Here is a 23107-nt window from a genome sequence, read left to right as displayed (position 1 = left end):
TGGTGTTGTCTTCCTTGGGTCCCTTGTGTTGGGAGATCTGTGGATCTCCATGGCCTGAGAGACTATATCCTTCCCCACATTGGGGAAGTTTTCAGCAACTACTTCCTCAAAGACACTTTCTATCCCTTTTTCTCTCTCTCTTCTTCTTCTGGTATCCCTATAATGTGAATATTGTTCCGCTTGGATTGGTCACGCAGTTCTCTCAATATTCTTTCATTCTTAGAGATCCTTTTTTCTCTATGTGCCTCAGCTTCTTTGTATTCCTCTTCTCTAGTTTCTATTTCAGTTATTGTCTCCTCCACTGTTTCCAACCTGCTTTTCATTCCCTCCATCGTGCTCTTCAATGATTGGATTTCTGACCTGAATTCATTCCTGAGTTCTTGGATGTCTTTCTGTACCTCGATTAGAATGTTGATGATTTTTATTTTGGACTCCCTTTCAGGAAGAGTCACGAGGTCCATATCATTTAAATCTTTCTTGGGAGTTGTATTAATCATTTTAGTTTGGACAAGGTTCCTTTAGCATTTCATGTTTGTATATGGTGCCCTCTAGTGTCCAGAAGCTCTATTCTGGAGCTGCTCATTCCCTGACGTAATGTTGTGGGGTCACAGGGGAGCAGTACTGGTGCCTTGGGTGAGGAAAGAGCTGTTTCCCGCCTCCCAGCTGCTGTGCTTGTCTCCACTGCCTCAGCCAGTGGGCTGAGCACACGGGTATAAGTTTTTGTCCCAGAGCAGCTGTATATGGATCCCTGTTTTCCACAAGCGGGTGGGATCCCAGTCTCCCCTGGAACTCTGCCTGTATTAACTTTCCAACCCAGTAGTCATGCAAGCCTCATGAAAACACATGAAATGTAGGTTTGTGTTCCCAGCGCAGGACTACGGAGCTAGGTATTCAGCAGTCCCAAGCCTTCCACTCCCTCCCTGCTCCATTTCTCTTCCTCCCGCCGGTGAGCTGGGGTGGGGGAAGGGCTTTGCTCCACTGGAGCCACAGCTCTGGTACTTTACCCCGTTCGGTGAGGTCTGCTGTTTTCTCCAGGTGTATGCAGTGTGGCGCAGTCCTCTTTCCTGTTGCTCTCTCAGGATTAGTTCTGCCAACTATGTTTTCTAATTGTATCCAGTTTTAGGAGGAAGCCTCTGTCCTCTCATGCCACCATCTTAGTCTCCACTTCTTTCTTTTGATTCTTTCCTTGTTATTTTATTCTTTTATATGTAACTGTGAATAGAAATGTTTTCCTGATTTCTCTTTCTGCTACTTCATCGTTAGTGTGTAGGAGTGCAACAGATTTGTCCATATTAATTTTATATCCTGCAACTTTGCTGAATTCAGATATTAAATCTAGTAGTTTTGGAGTGGATTCTTTGGGTTTTTTATATGCAATATCATGTCATCTGCAAACAATTATAGTTTTCCTTCTTTCTTGACCAATCTGGATGCCTTATATTTCTTCATATTATCTGATTGCTGTGGCTAGGACCTCCAGAACAATGTTGAAAGAAGTGGGGAGAGTGAGCATCCTTGTTCCCAATCTTAAAGGAAAGGCTTTCAGGTTCTTGCTGTTAAGTATGGTGTTGGCTGTTGCTTTGTCATATATGGCCTTTATTATGCTGAGGTAATTGCCCTGTATACTCATTTTGTTGAGAGTTTTTATCATGAATGGGTATTGAATTTTGTTGAATGCTTTTTCAGCTCTATGGAGATGATCATGTGATTTTTGTCCTTCTGTTTGTTGATGTGGTGGATGGTGCTGTGGGATTTTCTAATATTGTTCCATCCTTGCATTCCTGGAATAAATCCTACTTGATCATGGTGGATGATTTTTTAAATATATTTTTTAATTCACTTTGCTAATATTTTGTTGAGTATTTTTGCATCTATGTTCATCATGGATATTAGTCTGTAATTTTTCTGTGGTGTCTGCCAGTTTTTGTATTAGAATGATGGTGACCTCATAGAAAATGTTTGGTATTATTTCCTCTTCTACTTTTTGGAAACTTTAAGGTGGACAGGTATTAGGTCTTCACTAAATGTTTGATCAAATTAAGCAGTGAATCCACCTGGTTCAGGGGTTTGTTCTTAGGTAGGTTTTTTATTACCAATTCAATTTCATTGCTATTAATTGGTTTGTTCAGATTTTCTGTTTCTTTCTGGGTCAGCCTTGGAAAGTTGTATTTTTCTAGAAAGTTGTCCATTTCTTCTAGGTTATCCAGTTTGTTACCATATAATTTTTCATAGTATTCTCTCATAATTTTTTTGTACTTCTGTGGTGTCAGTAGTAATTTTTCCTTTCTCATTTCTGATTCTGTTTTTGTGTATTGACTTTATTTTTTTCTTGATAAGTCTGTCTAGGGGTTTATCTCTTTCATTTATTTTCTCAAAGAACTAGCTCCTGCTTTCATTGATTCTTTCTGTTGTTTTATTCTTCTCAATTTTATATATTTCTGCTCTAATCTTTATTATGTCCCTCCTTCTAATGACTTTCAGCCTCATTTGTTTTTCTTTTTCTTGTTTCATTAATGGTAAGTTGAGACTGTTCCTATGGGATTGTTTTTCTTTCCTGAGGTAAGCCTGTGTTGCGATATACTTCCCTTTGAGCATGGCCTTTGCTGGGTCTCAGATTTTGTGGTGTTGTATTATTGTTGTCATTTCTCTCCATATAGTGCTTGATCTCTGTTTTTATTTGGTCATTGATCCATTGGTTATTTAGGAGCATGTTGTTAAGTCTCCATGTGTTTGTGAGGTTTTTGTTTTCTTTGTGTAATTTATTTTTAGTTGCATACCTTTGTGATCTGAGAAGCTGGTTGGTACAATTTCAATCTTTTTGAATTTACTTAGGGTCTTTTTGTTGCCTAGTATGTGATCTATTCTTGAAAATCTTCCATGGGCACTTGAGAAGAATGTCTATCATGCTGCTTTTGGCTGGTATGTTTTGTAGATTTCTTTTCTAATGTGTTTTTCAGTGACTCTGTGTCCTTACTCATTTTCTGTCTGGTGAATATGTCCTTTGGAGTGAATGGTGTGTTGAAGTCTTCTAAAATTTATGCATTGCATTCTGTTTTCCCCTTTTATTCTGTTAGTATTTGTTTCATATATGTAGGTGCTCCTGTGTTGGGTACATATATATTCATAATGGTTATATACTCTCGTGGGATTGACCTCTTTATCATTTTGTAATGCCCTTCTTTGTCTCTTGTTACTTTCTTTGTTTTGAAGTCTGTTTTGTCTGATACAAGTACTGCAACTCTTGCTTTTATTTCTGCGTTTGTTGCATGAAATATCTTTGTCCATCCTTTTACTCTCAGTCTGTATATGTCTTTGGGTTTGAAGTGAGCCTCTTGCAGGCAGCATATAGCTGGGTCTTGTTTTTTTATCCATTAGTGACTCTATGTCTTTTGATTGGTGCATTCAGACCATTTACTTTTAGGGTGATTATCGGTAAGTATGTACTTATTGCCACTGCAGGTTTTCGATTTGTTGTTACCAAAGTTTCAAGCATACCTTTCTTACTATTTAATAGTCTAATTTAAATCACTTAGCATGCTATTGCAAACGCAATCTAAAAGTTCCTTTGTTTTTCCACCTTTTTCTTCCTCCTCCATTCTTCGTATATTAGGTATCATATTCTGTGCTCTTTTTCTATGCCTTGACTGACTTTGGGGGTAGTTGATTTGATTTTGCATCTGCTTAGTAATTAATTGTTCTACTTTCTTTACTGTGGTTGTATTTCCTCTGGTGACAGCTATTTAGCCTTATGTACACTTCCATCTAGAGCAGTCTCCAAAATGCACTGTAGAGGTGGTTTGTGTGATGTAAATTCTCTTAGCTTTTGCTTATCTGGAAATTGCTTATCTGGAATAATCCTTCAAATTTAAATGATAATCTTGCCTGGGAGCGTATTTTTGGTTTAAGGCCCTTCTGCTGCATTGCATTATATATATCATGCCACTCCCTTCTGTCCTGTAAGGTTTATGTTGAGAAGTCTGATGATAGCCTGATAGGTTTTCCTTTGTATGTGATCTTTTTTCTCCCTGAGGCTAGTTTTAATGGTCTGTCCTTATCCTTGATCTTTGCCATGCTAATTATTATTTGTCTTGGGGTTGTCTTCCTTGGGTCCCTTGTGTTGGGAGATCTGTGCATCTCCATGGCCTGAGTGACTGTCTCTTTCCCAAGACTGGGGAAGTTTTCAGCAATTACCTCCTCAAAGACACTTCCTGTCCCTTTTTCTCTCTTCTTCTTCTTCTTCTGGTACCCCTATAATGCAAATATTGTTCCGTTTGGATTGATCACACCATTCTCTCAATATTCTTTCATTCTTAGACACTCTTTTTTTTCTCTGTGCCTCAGCTTCTTTGTATTCCTCTTCTCTAATTTCTATTCTATTTGCCATCTCTTCTACTACATCTTATCTGCTTTTAAATCCCTCCATTTTATGTTTCATTTCAGATATAGAATTTCTTGATGATTGAATCTCCATCTTAAATTTATTCCTGAGTTCTTGAATATTTTTCTGTACCTTCATAAGTATGTTTATGATTTTTATTTTAAAGTCTCTTTCATGAAGATTGGTGAGTCCAGTTTTATTTGGACCTTTTTCTGGGGTTTGTGAGATTTTTGTCTGAACGAAGTTCTTTTGACATTTCGTATTTCTATGTGGTGCCCTCTAGTGCCCATAAGCTCCAGTCTCTGGAGCTGCTCAGCTCCTAGAGTGAGTTTGGGGTGGTTGGGGAACAGAGCTTGTGCCTGGGTGGAGGAAAGGGCTGTTTCCTGATTTCTGTCTGTGGTGCCTGTCTCCCATATCAGAGCCAGTGGGCTGAGCACACAGGTGGAAGCCTCTGTGCTTGTTGGCATCTCTAGCTGTTGTTAGTGGGGCCTCCCTCTGGCTTGGCGTGATGCCAGTGCAGTGACTGCTGGTTTGCAAGCTGGTGCTGTCAGTCCAGAAGGAAGGGTCGGCAGGCTGCATGTCACTCTCGGGGGACTCGGAGTTGTGCAGCCACCCAGAGGGAGGGTGTGCCTGAAGCTCCTCAAAGTTCCCAGCCAGCTGGGCAGAGCGACCTCAGACAATTGTCCAGCTCTCCCTTCTCTCATGGAGCAAGCTCCATGCAAACCCCGCTCCTTTGGCAGTTCTCTCACTGCTAGGAAGCCTCTCAGGCTGCCTGCCTTTCCTGTGTCACAGAGCAGCCGGGTGTGGAGCCCGTCTTCCACAAATGTCTGCAATCACAGTCTCTCAGGCACTCCACCTGTCCCGGCTCCCCAACCTCCAGAGCAGCACACAGTGTAGGTTTCTGCTCATTTAGCAGATCTCCAGGGCTAGGTAGGGAGGTGTTCAGCAGTCCCTGGCTTCCACCCTCTCCCCAGCTCTGTTTCTCTTCCTCCTGCCAGTGAGCTGGGATGGGGGGAGGGCCTCAGTCCCGCCGGATTAAGGCTTTGGTACGTTACCCTGTTTTGTGAGGTCTGTTTTGTTCATGAGGTTGTATGCAGTCTGGTTCAGCTTTCTTTCCTTTTGCTGTTTTAGGGTTAGTTGTATTAATTAACTATATTTTTGTACTATTTGTAGTTTTGGTAGGAGTTCTCTGTCTCACCACTCATGCCACCATCTTGAATCTCTGGGCTTTGGACTTTTTATTAATAATTCAATCTCCTTACATTTTGTTTTTCTTCATGAGTTAGTTTTGGTGGTTTTTGTCTTTATAGGCATTTTTTCATTTCACCTAAGTTTTTTAAGTTGTTAGGATACAGTTGTTCATATTGTTCTCTTATAATTATTTTTCTTTCTGTAAGAACAGTAGTATCTCCTCTTTGATTCCTGATTAATTTCCACATATTTTCAATTATATAAATGTCTTTCTCATTGATTTCTAAATTAATTCCACTGTTGTTACAAAATGAACTTTGTGAAATATTAATCATTTCAAATCTGTTGAGGCTCCTTTATGGACTAGGATATGTTCTATTCTGGTGAATGTTGCATGTATACTTAAGAAGAATATGTATTCTGCTGATGTAGGACAGTGTACTCTATAAATGTCTAAATATGTCTAATTACTTTCTAGCATCCTCATGTCCTCTATATCCTTGTTGATCTTCTACCTAATCCTAACCATTATTGAAAGTGGGTATTAAATTCCACTATAATTATTATTGAACTATGTTTTCCCTTTCAGTTCTGTAACTCTTTGCTTCATGTATTTGGGGGCTCTGTTGTTAGGTGTTAGATATTTATAATTGTTGAAAGATGGCGGCATGAGAGGAGAGACGGAGGCTTCCTTCTAAAACTGGATACAATCAGAAAATACAGTTGAAGCAACTAATCCTGAGAGAGCAACTGGAAAGAGGATGGAGCCAGACTGCATACACCTGGAGAAAAGAGCAGACCTCACTGAACGGAGTAACGTACCAAAGCCGTGCTCTGGCAGGATCTGAGCCCTTCCCCCACCCCAGCCCACCGGTGTGAGGAAGACAAACGGAGTGGAGCAGGGAGGGAGTGATAGGCCTGGGACTGCTGAATACCTAGCTCTGGAGATCTGTGCTGGGAGCACAAACCTACATTTCATGGTGCTTTCATCATATTCTTCTGATTATGGGGTTGGAAAGCTGGAACAGGTGGAGTTCTTGGGGAGACTGGGATTCCAGCTGCGTGAGGAAAGCAGGATCCATACCTGGCTGCTCTGGGACAAAAGCTTATACCTGTGCGCTCGCCCCAATGGTTAAGGCAGTGGAGACAAGCACAGCAGCCGGGAAGAGGGGAACAGCTCTTGCCTCCCCTCAGGCACCAATACTGCTCCCCTTCGATCCCCGACATTGTTCAGGGGCTGAGAAGCTCCAGAATAGAGCTTCTGGATACTAGAGGGCGCCATATACAAATATGAAACGCCAAAGAAACCTTGTCCAGAGTAAAATTGTTAATACAACTCGCAAGAAAGATTTAAATGATATGGACCTCGTGACTCTTCCTGAAAGGGAGTTAAAAATAAAAATCATCAACAGGTTAATGGAGGTACAGAAAGACATCCAAGAACTCAAGAATGAATTCAGGTCAGAGATCCCATCATGGAAGAGCACAATGGAGGGTATTAAAAGCAGGTTGGATACCAGTGGAGGAGATGGTAAATGAAATAGAAACTAGAGAAGAGTAATACAAATAAGCTGAGGCACAGAGAGAAAAAAGGATCTCTAACAATGAAAGAATATTGAGAGAACTGTGTGACCAATCCAAGCGGAACAATATTCGTATTATAGGGATACCAGAAGAAGAAGAGAGAGAGGGATAGAAAGTGTCTTCGAGGAGGTATTTACTGAAAACTTCCCCAATCTGGGGAAGGAGATAGTTGCTCAGGCCATGGAGATACACAGATCTCCCAACACAAGCAACCCAAGGTAGACAACACCAAGACATATAGTAATTAAAATGGGAAAGATCAAGGATAAGGACAGACTGTTAAAAGTAGCTAGAGCCAGAAATAAGATCATATACAAAGGAAAGCCTATCAGGCTAACATCAGACTTCTCAGCAGAAACCTTACAGGCCAGAAGGGAGTGGCATGATATATTAAATGCCATGAAGCAGAAGGGCCTGGAACCAAGATTACTTTATCCGGCAAGATCATCATTTAAATTTGAAGGAGGGATTAAGCAATTTCCAGATAAGCAAAAGGTGAGAGAGTTCACCTCCCACAAACCATCTCTGCAGTCTATTTTGGAGGGACTGCTATATATACATGGAAGTGTTCCTAAGGTTGAATAGCTGTCACTAGAGGTAATAAAACCACAGTAAAGAAAGCAGAACAGGTAATTTAGAAGCAAATGAAAAATTAAATTGACTATCCCCAAAGTCAATCAACGGATAGACAAAAAGTACAGAATATGATAGTAATATATAAAGAATGGAGGAGGAAGAAAAAGGAGGAGAAACAGAAAAGTACCTTTAGATTGTGTTTATAACAGCATACTAAGTGAGTCAAGTTAGACTCTTAGATAGTAAGGAAATTAACCATGAAACTTTGGTAACCACAAATCTAAAGCCTGAAATGGCAATAAGTACATACCTATCGATAATCACCCTAAATGTAAATGGACTGAATGCACCAATCAAAAGACATAGAGTCACTGAATGGATAACAAAACAAGACACATATATATGCTGCTTACAAGGGACTCACCTCAAGCCCAAAGACATGCACAGACTAAAAGTCAAACGATGGAAAAAAATATTTCATGCAAACAATAGGGAGAAAAAAGCAGGTGTTGCACTACTAGTATCAGAAATAATAAGACTTCAAAACAAAGAAAGTAACAAGAGATAAAGAAGGACATTACATAATGATAAAGGGCTCAGTCCAACAAGAGGATATACCCATTATAAATATGTATGCACCCAACACAGGAGCACCACCATATGTGAAACAAATACTAACAGAACTAAAGGAGGAAATAGAATGCAATGCATTCATTTTTGGAGACTTTAACACACCACTCACTGCAAAGGACAGATCCCCCAGAAAGAAAATAAGTAAGGACACAGAGGCACTGAACAACACACTAGAACAGATGGACCTAATAGACATGTACAGAACTCTACACCCAAAAGCAACTGGATACACATTCTTCTCAAGTGCACATGGAACATTCTCCAGAATAGACCACATACTAGGCCACAAAAAGAGCCTCAGTAAATTCAAAAAGATTGAAATTCTACCAACCAACTTTTCAAACCAAAAGGTATAAAACTAGAAATAAATTATACAAAGAAAGCAAAAAGCCCCACAAACACATGGAGGCCTAACAACATGCTCCTAAATAATCAATGGATCAATGACCAAATTAAAATGGAGATCCAGCAATATATGGAAACAAACGAGAACAACAACACAAAGTCCCAACTACTATGGGATACAGCAAAAGCAGTCTTAAGAGGAAAAGTATATAGCAATCCAGGCATATTTAAAGAAGGAAGAACAATCCCAAATGAATGGTCTAATGTCACAATTATCGAAACTGGAAAAAGAAGAACAAATGAGGCCTAAAGTCAGCAGAAGGAGGGTCATAGTAAAAATCAGAGAAGAAGTAAATAAAATTGAGAAGAATAAAACAATAGAAAAAATCAATGAAACCAAGAGCTGGTTCTTTGAGAAAATAAACAAAATAGATAAGCCTCTATCCAGTCTTATTAAGAGAAAAAGAGAATCAACACACATCAGAATCAGAAATGAGAAAGGAAACATCACAACGGACCCCACAGAAATACAAAGAATTATTAGAGACTACTATGAAAACCTATATGCTAAGAAGCTGGAAAACCTAGAAGAAATGAACAACTTCCTAGAAAAATACAATCTTCCAAGACTTACCAAGGAAGAAACACAAAATCTAAACAAACCAATTACCATGAAAGAAATTGAAGCGGTCATCAAAAAACTACCCAAGAACAAAACCTCTGGGCCAGATGGATTTACCTCAGAATTTTATCAGACATACAGAGAAGATATAATACCCGTACTCCTTAAAGTTTTCCAATAGTAGAAGATGAGGGAATACTCCCAAACTCATTTTATGAAGCCAACATCACCCTAATATTTATCATTGTTTTATCTTCCTATGAGATTGACCCTTTTAACATTATAAAAATTCCCCTCTTCATATCTGGCAACATTTTTTGTTTAAATGTATTTACTGTTAGCATAGGCACTCCAGCTTTTTACAGTTGCTTTTTATCATGTTCATCTTTTTCCATTCTTTTACTCTCAATCTATTTGTATTTCTTAATTTAAAGTGTGACTCCTATAGATAGGGTGTAGTTTTTATCCATTCCAACAATCTCTGCCTTTTGATTGGATTGTTTAACCCAATCATAATTCATATTGTCAATGGTAGTATTCAGTTATCGTCTGAAATTATTGGCTTTTTGTTTTCTATATACTTCATGGTTACTTTCTTCTTCTTTTCCTTCCTTACTCCCTTTGTCTTAAATTGATATTTTGCAGTGAAGCATTTTAATTTCTTTAGTGATTTTTTTCACTATATTTGTTGAACTCATTTCTTAATGAAGTCTATAGGGTTACAGAATATATCTTAATGTATCATATCAACTTCTAATTTATACTCCAGTAGCATATAGAAAGTTTACTCCTATGTAACTTCCTTCCTTCCTGCTTTTTTGTTACTATTACTGTATATATTAAGTGTATGTATTACCAATGTGAAAGCACATTGTTATGATTATCTTTATATAACCCTATCTTTTAAAGAATCCAGGTGAAGAAATAAGCAGAAATATATTTATAGTATTTCTTTTTTAAAAATATTAACCTTCTTATTTACCATTCCTGGTTCTCTTTTATTACTATGGATTTAGGTTACTTTTTGCAGTTACTTTCTTACTCTAATATAGCTTCATTCTTACCTCTCTCCTTTTTGTTATTGTAATTATGTTACATTTTTACATGCTGTAATTGGAACAATACAACTTAAAGATATCGTTTTCTGTGATTGCTTTTTAAATCAGTTAAGAGAAGAAAAACACCTATGTCATCATAGTATCTTTTATCATTACCTATGTAATCACCTTTACTGGAGCTTGTATATGTAAGTGAATTACTATCTGTTCTCACTTACCTTCAACTTAAAGAACTTCCTTTAGTGTTCTTATAGAGCAGGACTGCTTGCAACAAATTCTGTTTTTGCTTATTGGAGATTATCTTTATTGTGCCTTCATTTTTATAAAATAGCTTTGCTGACATTGGGTTCTTTGAGGGCAGTTTTTATCTTTTAGCACTTTGGTTATGTTGTCCCACTGCAGTAATAATCTCATTGAGATTTACTTGTTTGTGATAAGTCATTTTTCTCTTACTCCTTTAAGATTTTTCTCTTTACTTTTGGCTTTCAACATTTGACTATATGACATGTCTGAGTGTGGTTCTCTGAGTTTATCCTACTTGAAGTTAATTGTTATGTCGTGTTTTTCATCACATTTGGGAAGCCATTTAATAGCCATTAGTTATTCAGATATATTTTTCTGTGCCTGTGCATAACAGTATTAACATGGTAGGCCTAAGATTGCTGTCCTTAGAATCTTTCCAATCTTACTGGCAGTATCAGCCCTTGATTGGTAACTGAGAAATTGTCTCTCAAAGTATTCACAATTAATTGACTGCAGGCTAACTGTGCCTAGAATATTTGCACCAACAGTATGTTTTATGCTGAATACCTGCTTTCCTTCTGAAAGTATGGAGTTTTGGTATGTGCTGGCCAAAAGATCCTTACATGGCCAGCCCCCCAAGAAACTCTGGGGTGTTGAGTCTCTAATGGGCTTCCTGGGCAGAAACGTCACACATGGTGATGCATTTTTGTTGCTGGGGAGTAATGTGCTCTGTGTGATTCCTTATGAGAAGGAGAAACCTGAGGGAAGCCTGCGCATGGATTTCTCCAGTCTCCTCCTGTCTCTTTTTCCCTTGATGATTCTGTTGCATGTGTGCTGGCTGCTTTTGTGCTTGTGGCTGCTGTTGTCATGGAGCTACCAGCTTAAATGCTTGCTCACTAAAATCTCGAATTTTTTTGACAGTGCCTGCTGGCATGAACTCCTCCACACCGATCCAAATAGTTATTCCAAAGGCCTGCCCTTCCCCCAAGAACCTTGGCACCACTGCACCAGACCTGGGGGAGAGGACAGCAGCCTGCTTCTCCGTTCCTCAGAGCCCTCGGGGCAAGTGTGCGGAATCGGGTGGGAATGGCAGCTCCAGATCTTCTCAGCTCGCTCCTCCCAGTGCAGACTATGCCTTACCAACAAGCTGGAGTTTCCAGCCTACAGATAAGGACAGGTGGGAGAAGGAAGACCCATTCTTCATGGCTATTCTCACATACACACACAGAATAGAAGTTCTGCAACAGAGAACTAGGGAAGGATGAGAGGTGCCGGTGGCCTGCCCCTCCAGAGACTATGTTGGAACTGGGGGGTGGGGGTGGGAGGGGTGGAGAAGACACCCATGTCTTGGCTGCACTGACCTAGAGTACAGTTTCCAGCACACAAAGCTGGGAATAGTGAGGATGGGAGCAGGTCATGGCTCAAAGGCCACAGAGTCTTACTGACATTCAGTAAATTTTCTTGAATAAATGTTTCTCCACTTGCTGCATATAAATTGACCTACATTTGTATGTAGGTCAATTTCCAGAGCCTTTTTTTGTAACATTTTATTTAAAAATCCAGTCTTTTTTTTTTTAGCCTGCTAAATGTTTTGCTGGGGAGAGGGTCTGAGTCCCTCACATAGCCCTTCTAGAGGTCCCACCACTCCCTGTCTTTATTTTTTAGTGTCTCTGCATAAAATTCTAAGTTAATTCTTCAGTACTATTTTCTAAATTCCTTGAAATTTTCTACTTGGTTCTCTCTGCTATCTACCTGTTATTTCATTTTTATCTGATTGTGTTTCCTTTTCTTCTCTATTTTAAATGAAAATTCTTTATTCATTATTTCTTTGAGCATTTTAACATTTTTTTCATCTTCCATGAAGTTGAATTCATATTCCAATAGTCAATTTTAGTGACTGTCTTTCTTAGCCTATAGTGTGTGTGTGTGTGTGTGTGTGTGTGTGTGTGTGTGTGAATTTTGGTTTGAATGTTCACTTTGAAGGAAGTGTTCTTTTCATTTTGGTTATTTTTCTGTATTCCTTAGCTTTCAACTCCGTCAGGAAACCCTGAGATTTCCTCCCCCAGACACCTGAGCCATGGTACTGACAACCAGATGTTATGATGACAATTCAGAATTTCTGCCCCATATGATATTGAGATTATGGCAGATTTGATCTCAGAGCCTGCAGTTCTGGCTCATTGCCAACCATGAGGATGTCTGAATCACCCACCTGGTCCTATACATAAGCTCACAGCTTCCTTAAGCCTCAACCGAGGTCAGCCATCACTGTTGTTCCCTTTATGGTTTCTTTCATACAGAAGCTTTTAACACAGTGAACACATCTCCAGTCCCTGTTTTACCTGCAGCAACCTTAGTCCCCTAAACCTGACAGACAGACCAGTGTTGCCTGTGTCTGATTATTGAACCCAGAGCCAAGCAGGCCCACTGTTTCCACCCCAGCCATTCATCCACATTTCCATTTTCTTTCTGGTTTTCAGATATTTTTATCTAATTTTTTGGCTCACTTGTGTCTTTTTAGGTTTTCCTTACCTGTCATTGCTTTTGTTTGGAACAGAGGGAAGGATCAAAGTGGGAACTCATTGCTCCAGTTTAAGTAGAGTCCCCAGACTTCTAAAATTTGAGCACTTGACTCTTTGTCTTTAATTTCTCTAACATTCACATTAGCCTTCTGGATATCTCTCTCTAGAGAGCAATGGGTGGATTGCAGCAACAAGACAGTGGAGCTAGGAGTAAGAAAATACAAACTAGAGTTTGGATAGTGTAATGGTGAAGCCCAGGGCATGGTTCACATAGGGACAAGAAAATGAATCACAAGCTAGATTTTATGTAGGATAATAAAATAAGAAAGTTAAAACTAAGTAAGATATTCAAAGTCACTGTCTAAAGCAGGTAACAGAGATTGTACTGAGGAGTACTTAGAGTACCACTTGGCTCTGACAGACCTTGTTATCCAACATGTTGACTTTAAACATAAAATTGTTGCTTTACCAGCAAAAGTGGGTTTAATAGTGAATAGCAGAAAATTGCAATTAGGGACAAGCAAGCTACAGGTAAAAATCATAGCTTAGTCCAACAGGCAAGGGAGAGTTATGCTATTTTATGGAGAGGCAGGGAGGTGGGAGGGCTTGTTTTGAGCACAAGTCCTCTGGAGAAAAGCGAACATTCAGGGGGTGATGGTTCCTCACTGGCTCAGCTGCCGGGGTGGTTGAAGAAATCCCTTCGGGATTTAGGCATGTGCAGGCCAAAAGAGGCACATCTTTCCCTGATGGCAGTTCCCTGTAATTGATGATTCTTTGCTGCTGAGGATTCTGTAATGGACGTGGAGTGTTATGGTGTGAGAGCATGCTCTCCTGGCCACCCAACTCCATTTTAGTGAGGTTTCCAATTAATTTTCACACACTTATGATCTATCTATCAGTATAGAAAAATAGGCATTTTTCCTTAAAGGGAAAATACTTCAAGAGCCAGGGTTGTTGAAGAAAAAGTAACTCAGAGACTGTATAACTTGATCTGGGATTTGGGTCGCTGTGGGTAAAATTGTAATATTTCCAGACTTATCTCACCTGGCTTTAGTATATCTGCATATCAATAGGCGTTCAAAGGTGGAAAGAAGTATGGCTTTAGTGCATTTGCATATCCTCTGGGGTGGAGAGAAATTCATCTCCATATCAATGGGTAATTACCTGGGCAATGGAGGGTTTATCTGTACCTGGAAGGTGAGAGGGAAGGCCGGTTTTGCTTCTTCCGGAGCAGAGGAGAAAGACGGCCCTGGACTGCAGTTTGTAAGCAATAAACGGGTTTTAAACTTTATTTCTCCCTTTGACTGATTTCAGTTTTTAGAGGTATTTTGCCCCGGGACTTCCTCTCCCCGGACTTACAGTTGCCTCCAAGGGAATTTGTCCTCTCAATTTCCTTGTATTCTGATTTATCTATTGAAGGGCCCTAAATGATCTGCTGATGGTGGGATATGTTTCTAAGGGTTGCCAAGGATAAATTGAATTTCGTCCTTTAACGTTCTTGGTTCTTCTTTTGTTACGGAAAATACTGGAAACCTTGGACTGGATCGCTGATGGAAGAACTAAGTGGCACTCAGAGGTCTTGGAGTGTTGAGGTTTATTTCACACCGGCGGGCTCAGAGGGGAGTAATCTCCCTATGTCTGAGCCCTGAGCACAAGCAAGGGGAGCAATTTATATTATTTTGATATGTGGCATTTCTCGGCATGCGCAGGGCAAAAGGGGAGCCTGGAGGAGGGGAGGGGGAGCTGGGAGTGCTTTGCCAACTGGAGGAAAAAAGTGGTTTGCTGACCTTGATGGCTGTGTTGAGTATTTTCCTTATCACTTTGTCGGATTTTTCTATGATTTCTGCAGCCTTTTGGAACAGGAACTCAGGTTTTAGAATTAAATGATAAGATTTTTTTTTACACAGTATTTGATGTTTCATTATGTTCCCACTGTATAATTCAACAATGGCTATTTCAGAATTTGGAAACTAATGAAAATAAACAACTATTAATGGAATCCAACTACCAAGTTTAAGTTGCACGAAAGATAAGATATAACTTTTCTGATACTTAGGTTAAAATTTTTTCAAATTAGTTACTGCTTTCAACTCCAAGTTAAAAGACTGTGATTAAGATTTAGAGTTTGTCTCAGTTTTTACTTGAATTTGAAAGAATTCTCTTAAATGTCAGGTTCCTAGGAATTTGGAAAAGCCATGTTTGAGTAGGATTATCTCTTGGTTGAGATCTGAATATTTAATAAACTGCCAGCCTGTATTATTTCCATTTCCTCAGGCTGCTTTTAAAATGCCATAAATTATAGAATAAAGTATCTAAGGTTGCTGGCATTGGTTTACATTCATCTAACTTCTGAGCCTTGGAGTTCTCAAGCAAAGGCAGCCAGTTACTGGGGCATGTGACATGCCCAAGTCATCCCAACAGACTCTGAAATGATGCCCAGCAGTCTATGCCAGACACACACCAGAAGAAGAGTAGAATAGCAATGTAAAAGAAGCACTGATTCCATGCTATTTAGAAAGAACAAGGGAAAATGAAATATGTACAGAATTCTCCCACAGATACAATGAAGGCAAAAGAAAAGGAAAAGCTAATTTGGCTAATCAGATCACATGCCGATGTCTGAAAGGACTAGCTGAATTAACATACATGCCAATGGCATATTTTAAAAATCTTGTAAATAGGTAGCATTTATTCAATATGTTGTTAGGGTTTTGTATTAATTAGCTATTACATGAAAAAAGTAATTCTTCACAAGCATTTAGTGACACTAAATATGCAACTCTCCCATTAGCAGCTACATATTTGTCTTTCGAACAAGCATGAAGTAAATATAAGCATCTGGTTGTGACAATTACAAAATGACTAATAATAAATAAAGTTCAAGTAAATTTGAAAACTAGATAAAATGAATTTTTTTTTTCATGAAATGAAAAATGCCATACTGACTCTTAGAAAGGAAGAAAATGAAAAGAACAGATATCAAAGAAGAAATTAAAAACAGTTCACAAGCCACTCCTAAATGGTTCCAGTAATTTTATGGGCAAATTCTACAAATCTTCAGGGAAAAAAATTAGTCCCTTTTAAAGATAGATTAGATTTTAAAAACTTCTTATAAAATATTACTAAATCCATTTCAGCAGTAAAGTAAAATAATAATCATCTTTTAGAGATAACAAGAGTTTACTTACTAAGGTGAGATGGATTCAACATTTAGAAATTCAATAATTAATTCCTTTCATTAACTGTTTAAAGGAGGAAATTTATATGGTTATCTCAGTAGGTATTTTTAAATATAGAATTCAACATTTAAAAAACTTCATGAAAGAAAATTTTCAAACAAAACACACATAAGTATAGAGAGGGTAGTAAAACAAACCCTACAGGTTAACGGCACAATTTCAACAATTATTAATATTTTGCTTATCTTTAATATTCATGTTTAGTAACACTTTTAGCTTCCTCTCAGACTCTCCTGTTTCACCACCACTTAGCAGAGCATGAATATTCATGACCATTCCCACCACTAAACAGTCCAGTATCTAGTAATTGAGTGAAAACCATACCTATTAATTTAGGGTTTGGGGAAACTGAGAGATGATAAATTTTGTAGAGATAGTATATATATTTAATACACTTGTTTATTCAGAGCTTGAAATAAGATGTCAAAATTACTAATCCACGTGTAAGATTTCCAAGAAGCCACAAAAAAATCCTAATGATATGCAGAGGAAAAGTTTAAATAGAACATTGAAAAAAGAAATGAATTTTAAGTTAGGAAAATAGTTAACAAATTTCAGTAGTCATACCAAAGGAACATGATCATCAAGCAATTTTCAATGTGGAAGAACAAACTGTAGAAACATGTTACACTTGTATGCAGTGCAGTACATTTTAATACAGTTTCAGCAACGTACACCTCTCATTTGTCTGATAAGAGACTTTAATGTTCAATAGAAGACAGTGTCATATATGTATAGTCTTCAGCAGCCATCAAAAAGGTATGTCTATAATGGGAGCATGGATAACAAACTGTGGTACATCTTTACAACAGAATGCTGCTCAGAAAAAAAAGGAATGAACAATTCACACATGCAAAAAACACAAAATAACTCTACTGAGTGAAGAAAGCCAGATAAAAACAGTATATGTTGTATGACTGCATTTATATAAAATTCTAAAAATGCAAACTAATATATAGTGGGAAAAAACAGATCATTCATTGTTTTGGGAAGGCAGGAGCAGGAGGGAAGGGCTGGGAGAGGAATTCCCAGGGGTGTGAAGAAACTGTTAAGGTTGATGATGTGGTCTTGATTGTGGTGGTGGTTTCAGAGGTGTACACATGCCCAAATGTATCAAATTATTCCCTTTAAACGTGCATCTTACTGAATGTCTGTTAGACCTCAATAAAGCTAGTTTTCAAAAATGTGTAAGAACAGACTTTGATGGAGTTTGCCTTTGATTTCTGAAGGCTGTGTTTAGTCATGAGCAACCTTGTGATGTTCTCTCAGAGCCTGCTTATTAAATCACTTAGATTCTTCCTCGTATTTACAAAGAAATAGGTGTGAACAAGCAAAATGTGTTAGTTAATAAGATAGGCTGGCACAACTTAGGTGCCTAATATTATTGCTACTTCTTAATATTTACTGAACTTCCTGGTCATAAGAGCAAGCAGAGGAATGATGTTTATACCTGGAAAGGTAGAGAAAGTAAACAGACAAATGTGACTGTTTATCGACAGTATGATCGTCTAACCAGAAAACCTAAGAGAATCAACAGAAAGACTATTAGAACGAATAAGAGAGTTCAACAGAGAGGCCAGATATACTCTGAAATAACCATTTAGAAACATGGATGGGTGGGGATTGGAGGGGGGATATTTATAACAGCAGCAAATACTGATCTATAAAATATTCAAGAATAAATCAAAATATGTAAGACCTGTTTAAGGAAAACTAACTATACATGAGAGAAGGTTTGAATGAATAAATATTTCATGCACAGATTGGGAGACCCAGTGTCACAAAGATGTTGAAATAGTAGTCTCCTGAAACCCGTTGATGCTACCATGTCACAATCCTTCCTTCTTTTGAGAAACCATTGGGGTTTTTTTTTTTAATGAGGCAAAGTGCATAATACCTGTTAAACAATAACAATTGCCTTGAGCAGCTTTCCTCAAAGTGGCTTTGTATGTTGACTATGCCAGCTCTTCCTTGCTCCTCGTGTCCTGACAGAAGTGAAACCAATATTCGCCTATGTCTCCACTGAAATGCCACAGATGTACCAAGAACATGATGCCCGGAGGAGGCTGAAGGCTCGTCCCCAGGAGCATTAAAGGAGTCTGTCTCCCAGAGGTGCCCGTAGAATGTGCTGTAAGTTAGGCAGATGTCTCTGCCTCCATCCTTTGACCAAGTGAAGCTGTACTGCTCAGGGGCGGCCGAGACAGTGGACAGCTGCTGTGAGTGTCATTTCTGCTGCGGATGAAGGGACAGTAAGACACTTCCACACGTCTCTCTCTCTCTGTCCTGGAACTTACATCCTGGTGTAATTGAAAAAAAGGGGTAATCCAGAGGGGTCGTCCCTGATTTGTCAGGTACAAAAATAGATCTCATTTCTCATAAACATACCAATAAATTCACCCTGGTCCTAATAAAAAACCCAACATGGTATTTTTGGACCTTGACAAGCTGAGTCCAAAATTCAGGTGGAAGAAAAAACAGACAAGAATCACCAAACGCTTTTTTTTTTTAATTCATGAAGAGAACTTTATTTACCCAATATAAAAACATATAATACAACTTTCATAATTAAAACAAAGTCCAATAGCATATTAGAATAGGTAATAATGGGAAGAGATAGATCTAGTGTTATAGAATAACAAATCCAGACTCTAATTCTAAAGCCCTATTTAAGGTTCTTTAGTGTGGCTTTGATATTTTTTTGCTTGTACTCCACTAATTCAATGACAGTATCCAAAGTAAAAATGGACTTGGCAATTTCTGGTTCCTTCTGCTGGTTTCATGCTTCTCTCCTTATAACATTCTTGTCAGAAAAATGAGGGTTGAAGGGCATGGACCTTTCTGCAGCGGCTCGATCTCCACTGAGGTAGCCAGGGTGTTCTCCCGACAGAAGTCAGGACAGGTCTGGGCAGGCCACCCATAGCCCTGTCTCCTTCCTGGGATAACTCTGTGGCAGGTGGGGTTCTAAGAGCTTTGCACGTTACCCGAGTTGGGTAACTTCTTCAAGGTTTCCCAGCTAGTACAGATCTGAATCTGTCAGCTGGGCCTCCGAACCGAGCAACTTCCAGGCCTTCTGTCCGTCTTTCTGATGTTTCCTCATACTGCTGTTTGCTGCCTGACTGTTCTGGTGTGGCTTCCTCCTGCATCTGTGCTCTGGCCCTGGGGCGGTCGAGTTCACCGGTCACCTTCAGCAGCCCCCGTTGGCTCAGCCCGTAGGGAACTCCAGTCTAGGAAATGCTCCCACTGCAAGCCTGCAGCCAAGCCTGAAACATATATAGCATCCGTGTGTGTGTCTCTCTCTGTGGGACAGGGATCCTCCATTTGTCCTTTTATTCCTGAAATTTTCACCATGCTCAGCAGATGCTAGACATTAAATGTTTTATAAGTTAGGATTGTAAGCACCAAATGTTATGAGAATTATCGGAGCTGACCTGGATGTAGTCACACTGCCTCTTCCCGGCCTCCATGGTGGTAACTCTGTGCTCCTCCTTGCAGCCTATGGGACCGAAGCGCTCGGAGATGCGGAGGCAGCCGATGTCTGCAGCCCTGGACGCCCCGGACTCAGCGGGCACACGTGGGGCGCACAATGCCTGCTGCTTTTGCTGGTGTTGCTGCTGCAGCTGCTCCTGGTGAGGCGCGGGTCGGGCTCCCATGGAGGGTCCCGGTGAGGAGCAGGGTCGGGCTCCCAGTGAGGGTCCTGGTCAGGGTCCCTGTGAGGGTCCCAGTAAGGGGCCCGGCTGCCAGTAAGTGGTTCCCCTAAGCAGGGCCAGCCGCAGTTAAACCAAAAATGTTCCTAACTACTACGTGCCAAAGACGATTTGGGTTCTGTGATGAATGATGACGACGATGAACCAAGACAAGGCGGTATAGCTTCGGGAATTCCATTCGGATCTCTGGAATCAGGCCCATGTACATAAAGCAAGTAAAGAACAACCTAAGATGGACGATTATCGAATAGTAAGTAACATTTGGGCAGAATCACTGCCTGACTGGTTGTAAGGAGTGACCTCAAAGCACCCTCGCTGGTAAAGTCTGCGTGGAGGAGTTAGAATTAAGATGGATCTTAAGGTTAGGGTTTTGAAACAGAGAAAGCCTGGATTTTATCTTCTGCTGCTTGTTTTTTAGTTTTGTTTTTTAATAAAGAAAAATGACAAAATACATGCTTAACAGAGAAAAGTCTAAAGCTACAGGGTCACTTACTGCTAGAGAAAGATACACAGTCATTGCTTTAAAAACAAGGTATATACAACTTGAGCATAAAACATCCTGACCATTTGAGTCACTATGAAAGGCCTGGAGAAATGTATGATTTGCATCTAGAAATCCGAGGAACATTAAGATACATTTCTGAAATCTTGAATATGGAAAGTGTTTCATGTCAAATGGATACATACTTTTAAGCAATTAAATGATTGACTACAAGTTGGACCAAGACTTCACTATTCAGTGGAGAAGAAGAAAAACTGATAGAGGAACTGATCAAGAACAGTGACCCAGAGCCGTTAGAATTAGAATGAAAAGTGTGTGGGGAGTGGGATGGTTAGAGGTTGGAAGTGAAATGTCCTGGTAAGTTCTCTCTGCTCCTGCTTGATGTGAGCTAGTGTTAACTTCCAAGAAGTTCCAGTCTGGTGGATGGGACCCAGCAATATGACACACCAGGGACTCATGGAATTGTGATGCTAGGCAGTCTGTCCATTTAGGACAGAGCCCCAGACAGCAAGTGGGAATATGGGGGAAATGGGGGTGACGAGAGCTAAGAAGTCTGGCCTTCAAGGCAAGATGTCATCCCTATGCAAGAATATAGAGGACATGGCGGAAAACTGGAGGAGAGGCACATGTTGGCACATCCTACACACATGGGTGCCCAGGGCCCACCCTGGATAGGGGGGGCATCCACCAATAGTGAAGAGACTACATTTAGACCTTTCACTCTGATGATCTTTCACTCTGCTTTTCAGTCTTGGTGAAATAATTAGATATGATTGCCAGAGACATATGCAAAGGCACCCCAGGGCACATGAGACTTCCAGCTGGCATTGAGCCGGTCTCCCCAACCCCCTGCTGCCTTGGGGAAGGAACAGGAGGCTGAGATTTTGGCCAGAATGCCACATGGGCCTGGTGGTGGATGGGTCACTGGCTCCTCCTACTAGCACCAACCATGGTGAGTAAAATATAAATCTATACTGAGATACCATCTTCATGGCCAGAACTTACATAGCACGAATTGTGCAGGTATATAAAAGACAATAGAACAATGTTTTCAAACTACTAGAGAAAAATCACTGAAAACTTAGTCGAGCTATAACAAAAGAGTGTGGGTAAATAAGATATTATCAGACATACAAAGGCAAGAAAGGTAACACCTTCAGACCCTCCCTAAAACAACTAAGAGGGAATGTACTTTGGAAAAAAGTGGACCCAGAGGGTAGTCGTCGGAAACAAGTGACAAGGACAGACACAAGTGTTGCATAGCTGTCAAGCATGGTATTTAATTTTGTGTTAAAGTGTGTAAATCCAAAACTGTAAACAGCTAATCTCATGTTAAAATGGCAGAATCAAATAACTTCGACTTTCTTAGAAAAATGTATAAGAACACTTTTTTTCAAAATTAATGGTATTTATGATTAGTCAGAAATACAACAAAGGGTTTTCACACCAATGGAGGACAACAAAAGAAATATAAAAAGCTTTATCAGCATATGACAAAAGTAGCAAAAGGGAGAATGAGCTATTCTATAAATACCAAGATACTTGTCAACCATTGTGGAAAGCAATATGGAGATTCCTCAAAAAACTAAAAATAGAAATACCATTTGACCCTGGAATCCCACTCCTTGGAATTTACCCAAAGAATACAACTTCTCAGATTCAAAAAGACATATGCACCCCTATGTTTATTGCAACACTTTTTACAATAGCCAAGATATGGAAGCAACCTAAGTGTCCATCAATAGATGAATGGTTAAAGAAGATGTGGTACATATGCACAATGGAATACTATTCAGCCATAAGAAAGAAACAAATCCTACAGTTTGCAACAACATGGATGGAGCTGGAGGACATTAATCTCAGTGAAATAAGCCAAGCAGAGAAAGATAAGTGCCAAATGATTTCCCTCATTTGTGGAGTATAACAACAAAGCAGAACTGAAGAAACAAAATAGCAGCAGACTCAGAGACTCCAAGAAGGAACTAGTGGTTACCAAAGGGGAGGGGTATGGGAGGGCAGGTGGGGAGGGAGAGAGAAGGGGATTGAGGAGTATTATGTTTAGTACACATGGTGCGGGGGATCAGGGATCACGGGAAAAAACAGTGTAGCACAGAGAAGGCAAATAGTGAATCTGTGGCATCTTACTACACTGATGGACAGTGACTGCATTGGGGTATGAGTGGGGACTTGATAATATGGGTAAATGTAGTAACCACATTGTTTTTTCATGTGAAACCTTCACATGTATATAATACCTTAATAAAAATTAAGAATAAAACAGAAGGAACGAAATAGCATTAGACTCACAGACACTGAGAAGTGACTAGTGGTTACCAAGGGGGAGGGTAGTGGGAGGGAGGAGGAGAAGGGGGATTGTTGAACCACTGTGATGTACATTTTATAAAATAAAACTTAAAAGAAAAAAAAAGATACTTGGTATTAGGGTCCAGCTCCTCCCAGTTGCCTGAAATTGTCTTGGTTTCAGCATTAAAAAGCCCTGTATCCCAGAA

General features: G+C 39.6%; 1 protein-coding gene across 5 annotated transcripts in view; it reads left to right on the top strand.

Moving 5' to 3' along the window:
- LOC118929739 (regulator of G-protein signaling 20-like) overlaps positions 1–23107 on the top strand; it is a 118526-nt gene that overhangs the window by 63541 nt on the left and 31878 nt on the right. For 2 of the 5 annotated variants that reach the window (XM_057498081.1, XM_057498078.1), the window contains exon 2: positions 19884–20017. In XM_057498081.1, the coding sequence (XP_057354064.1) occupies positions 19884–20017 (134 nt within the window). Of the gene's footprint in view, positions 1–18355; positions 18522–19883; positions 20029–23107 lie in introns of all 5 variants that reach the window. The other 3 variants (XM_057498079.1, XM_057498080.1, XM_036920123.2) reach the window with 3 other exon arrangements.

The sequence above is a fragment of the Manis pentadactyla genome, chromosome 3, assembly GCF_030020395.1.
Source record: "Manis pentadactyla isolate mManPen7 chromosome 3, mManPen7.hap1, whole genome shotgun sequence".
Classification (NCBI taxonomy): domain Eukaryota; kingdom Metazoa; phylum Chordata; class Mammalia; order Pholidota; family Manidae; genus Manis; species Manis pentadactyla.
The sequence above is the reverse complement of the archived record's forward strand: the minus strand, read 5'-3'. Positions and strand labels throughout refer to the sequence as shown.